Here is a 4,297-nt window from a genome sequence, read left to right as displayed (position 1 = left end):
CCCCCACTCCGCCCTCCGACACGCGCCGGGCCCGCCCCCGCCCTGCTCCTCCTGCGCAGGGTGGCGCCCCCTCGGTCCCGGTTCCGCGCGCCCATCCGCGGACTGCGGGCGCACCAGGGCGCAATGGAGGGACCGGACGGCCTTGGGGCCCTGCGGGGACCCTGCGCACGCTGCAGCTGCCCGCCAGGAGCCAGGAATGGGGATCAGGGCGCCCCCGGCCCCCCCGGGCCTTCCCGCTCCGGGGCGCGCAGGGCCCGGGTCCGCGTCACCCGTGCGCCGCGGCCTGGCTGGCGCCCTGCCCTTCAAGCCCCTGTGGCAACTACTGGGTGACGCGCCTGGGGTGCTTTAATCCCACATCCTGCCTTTTCAAAAGTAAGCGCCCCCCCCCCCCCCGTTTCCTAGACCTGGGTCCCTCCTGTGGGGTCGCTCCGGGGACGCATGGCGCCCTCGGGGTCACTTTGCACCCCGAAAGTCTGGGCCCGGAAAGAAAGTCCTTTAGAAGGAACCTCACGGAAGCAGCCTCATTACCAAGCGGCGGGCAGCCGGGGCCTGGGCTCATCCCTGCAAGAAACCTCCCTTGGGCAGAACCCCAACTTTCAGAACAAAGCCCAAGCCCAGTCAGCTTTTCTCGGGGTGCGTGTTAGAAGGCAAGCGTGGGCACAAAAGGAAACCAGAACCCGGATGCAGCCCCTTTGGACGACTCCTAATTTGGTGGAAACGCCCGCGCCCCCCAGCAAGATGCTTACAAATGACTTTTCCGTCGCAAATGCTACGCATCCATTTTCCCCTTTTCTCTCTTTCTCCAGGGTCTCTTTGTGGGTTCCCCTCGCTCTGACCTTGCTTCTGAGGACTTCCGGGTTCGAAGCAGCAAATGCCTTTAAACCCAACATTCTACTGATAATGGCAGATGACCTTGGCATCGGGGACCTTGGTTGCTACGGGAACGATACCCTGAGGTACAGGGGTCCGGCTGTTTTGTGTGTGTTGTTGGGGGGTGTAGTTGACTGAAGGATGCATTTAAAATCCGCCTCTACTGGAAATTCCTCAGGGAATCGGATCTGAACACTGAAAAGTTGCCTTTGGGTGGGGAAACAGGACCCCAAACTTTTCAGACAACACAGCAGTCTGGCGGGTGCGTGTATGTGTATCGTAGGGTTAACAAGGGACCACAAACGGAGTAACTTTAGGCAACAGGAATTTATTCTCTCTGAGTCCTGGAGACCACATGGCGGAGACCCAGGCGGGACAGGACCCCTCAGATCAAGGTGGGGCAGGACCCCTGAGACCCCGGGCTCGTGGCCGCGTCCCCCCCGTCTCTGCCTCCGTCTTCACGCGGCTTCTCTGTGTCTGCGTCTCCTCCTCCGTCTCTTACAAGGACACGTGTCATTGGATTTACGGCCACTGTTCTCCAGGATGAGCTCATTTCTAGATCCTTAACTAAAGACCCCATTTCCAAGTAAGGCCCCGGTCACAAACACTGGGGTTAGGACACGGCCCATCTGCCCCGGGCTGCGGTTCATGCACCTCGGAGCTCAGGGGGCTCAGGGCGTGTTCCTTCGGGGCCTGCACGCTCCCGGGGGCGCTTGCCTGCTCTGTGCGCAGGAGGGGAAAGGGGAAGAAAGCGCCTCCTTCCTTCTGTGCCATTTCTGTTAGGAAGCCCGCCTCCCCCATTCACACACACACACACACACACACACGTCGCCTTGCAGTAGCTGCCCACCTTGGGGCTGGCTGCACAGACCGGGTCCCCCTCTGCTTCTGGCCCGTCCAGCACCGCCACAAATGCCTGTACCCATGGGTCTCCTTTCCCCACGCGGAGCCTGCCCAGAACAGACGATTCACCCACTCAAAGTGGACAAGTCGTTGGCTTCCGGCGTCTTCCGAGCTGTGCATCCAGCAGCACGAACCAGTTTAGGGTAGTTTCACGCCCCCAGGGAACCATCGCTCTGGGTATGGACTGAATCGTGTCCCCGGAATTCGTACGATGCATTCCTACCCCTCGGGACCTTCTGTGGCCTGCGGGTTTGGGGCTCGGAAAACTACCAGTGAGGAACTGGGTGGTTCAGTCCGTGACGCATCTGACTCTTGATTTCGGGTCAGGTCATGATCGCACGGTTCGTGAGTTCGAGTCTCACGTTGGGCTCCGTGCTGACTGTGCATCTCCCTCCGTCTCTCTCTGCCTCTCCACTGCTATGCCCTCTCTCTGTCTCAAAATAAATAATCTTAAAAATACATTTTAAAAAAAGAAATACCCAGACCTTGGAATTTCATGCCCATTACCACCCATAGGGGGCAGCACCCATGATTTTTAGGTACTTGATCTTTCTCCCTCCCACTAAAATACAAGCACACTGAGAACAGGGTCCTTGGGGACACCTTAGGCAGCAAAGATGTTCTCGGAATGTCATTCACTGACTCACTGACGAAGAAAGACATTGAGCCAAGCGGCCATGTGGGTTCCAGCAGGCGTCTTACACACGTGGGGGGCCGTGCCCCTCACCGTCCGTCTACACGGAACGTGGGCATCCTGCCCGAATCTACTACACTTCCCTGGTCTTCAGAATGTTCCCTCCGCTTCCACCCACCCCCTCCGCACGCCTTTAAAACTTCTGCCGATGTGAGTTATCAAGGCTCACAGCTGGAAGACTCAACTCTTTTTTTTTTTTTAAGTTTATTTTTATTTATTTTGAGAGAGATACAGAGCCAGAGGGGGAAGGGGCAGAAAGAGAGAGAGAGAGAGAGAGAGGAGAGTGAGAGATAGGGAGAGGATCCCAACCAGGCTCTGCACCATCAGGGCATGGAGGTAGGCCCAGATCTGGCATGGGGTGTGGACCTTGGTTCTAAATCATGGAACACAGAACAACCTCTAACAGATGACGCAGACCTTGACCCCACGAAGAGGTGCGTCCAGACTCCCTTCTGCTTGGCTTTGGTTGAGCCTTCCTGCCTCTCCCTTCGGAGCCTCGGGAGCCTCATAACTTGGTGTGGGTTTGGGGTTTGAGACACCGGCTCCCCCCGCTACGTACCGACGCTCTAACATGTGCTAACAACGGATCCAAGAGCCTGTAAATACACGCGGAATCTGCTTATTTTATTAACGTAACAGGAAGAGAAGATATCTCTTTTCTCTGGAAAGTCTCATTTGTGCCCTGCCTCCTCCGTCTCTTTCCTGACAGTCACTGGGCTGTTTCTCAGCATATTTGTATCAGTCTCAGACACTCTCATACTTTCTGTTTCTTAAATAAAAGTGAGTATGATTCTAGGCCAGAGGGTTATTTAAAAGAAAAAGAATGTGTAAAAAAATGAAAGGCACTTGAAAGTAATACTGTAGGACTATATTTGGCAATCAGTTTGCTTAGGTAAAGAAGGGAACGAGGAAAAGAGAATTTAAAATCATATATATATATGTATACATATATATATATTAGCATTTTTTCCTGTTTTAAGGTCTCTTTTAACAAGGGAAGGAAAGAGATTCTGCAAGAGAAGATTTCCATGGTGAGGTTGAAACCTGTAGTGTTTTACATTCTGTTCCACGACATAGATAATCATAAAGACATCTGTAACAGATAAATACTTGATAGAAGAAAGATAGAGATAGACAAATGATTGATGGATGGAATGATGGGTGGATGGAAAAAAGGAAGGAAGGAAGGAAGGAAGGAAGGAAGGAAGGAAGGAAGGAAGGAAGGAAGGAAGGAAGGAAGGAAGATTGGTGGGTGGATGGCTGGATGAATGGATTGATACGTTGATGGATAGATGGATGCTTGGAAAGATGGATGGATGGGTGGATGGATGGATGGATGATGGAAAGATGGATGGATGGAAAAATGAATGGATGGATAGAAGGAAAGAAGGAAAGATAGATGGGTAGAAGGAAGGAAGGTGGATGGATGGATGGAAAATTGAATGGATGGATGGAAAGATGAATGGATGGATGGATGAATTGAATGCATGGATGGAAGGATGGATGGCTGAATAAATGGATGGTTGGATGGATGGGTGGATGCTATGGGGTTTCCTTCCTACCTTTGTTCCCCACGTCACGATGTAGGAGAGGGTGCTATTGGGGCTCCAGGAAAGTCTCTGGGTTTCTGGAGATGAGGCTATTGGTAAGGTTGCCTTTTTCTTGTAATTTACTAAGACAGTTGTAAACTGATGGAGACTCCAGTCTGCTTGACTGTGATCTCTATCAGGTAACTGTTGGTTTTCTTTCCTTTCTTTTTGAGCATCCATGGGTGCCTGAGGAATGTCACACATGTCCCCCCTGGGCAGGGACTGGTTCACCTAATGCTCA

General features: G+C 53.0%; 2 protein-coding genes across 2 annotated transcripts in view; both read left to right on the top strand.

Moving 5' to 3' along the window:
* ARSL (arylsulfatase L) overlaps positions 1–330 on the top strand; it is a 23,731-nt gene extending 23,401 nt beyond the window's left edge. The window contains exon 12 of the mRNA XM_077754733.1: positions 60–330. Coding sequence (XP_077610859.1) covers positions 60–330 — 271 coding nt within the window. The remainder of the gene's footprint in view (positions 1–59) is intronic.
* The window catches only part of ARSD (arylsulfatase D), a 20,139-nt gene continuing 16,154 nt past the window's right edge, over positions 313–4,297 (top strand). Inside the window, exons 1-2 of the mRNA XM_077754696.1 lie at positions 313–372; positions 807–956. Of these exons, the coding sequence (XP_077610822.1) occupies positions 901–956 (56 nt within the window). The 5' untranslated portion in view covers positions 313–372; positions 807–900. The remainder of the gene's footprint in view (positions 373–806; positions 957–4,297) is intronic.

Source organism: Crocuta crocuta, unplaced genomic scaffold, assembly GCF_008692635.1.
Source record: "Crocuta crocuta isolate KB4526 unplaced genomic scaffold, BGI_CrCroc_1.0 scaffold221, whole genome shotgun sequence".
Classification (NCBI taxonomy): Eukaryota; Metazoa; Chordata; class Mammalia; order Carnivora; family Hyaenidae; genus Crocuta; species Crocuta crocuta.
This window is presented reverse-complemented; position numbering and strand designations above follow the sequence as displayed.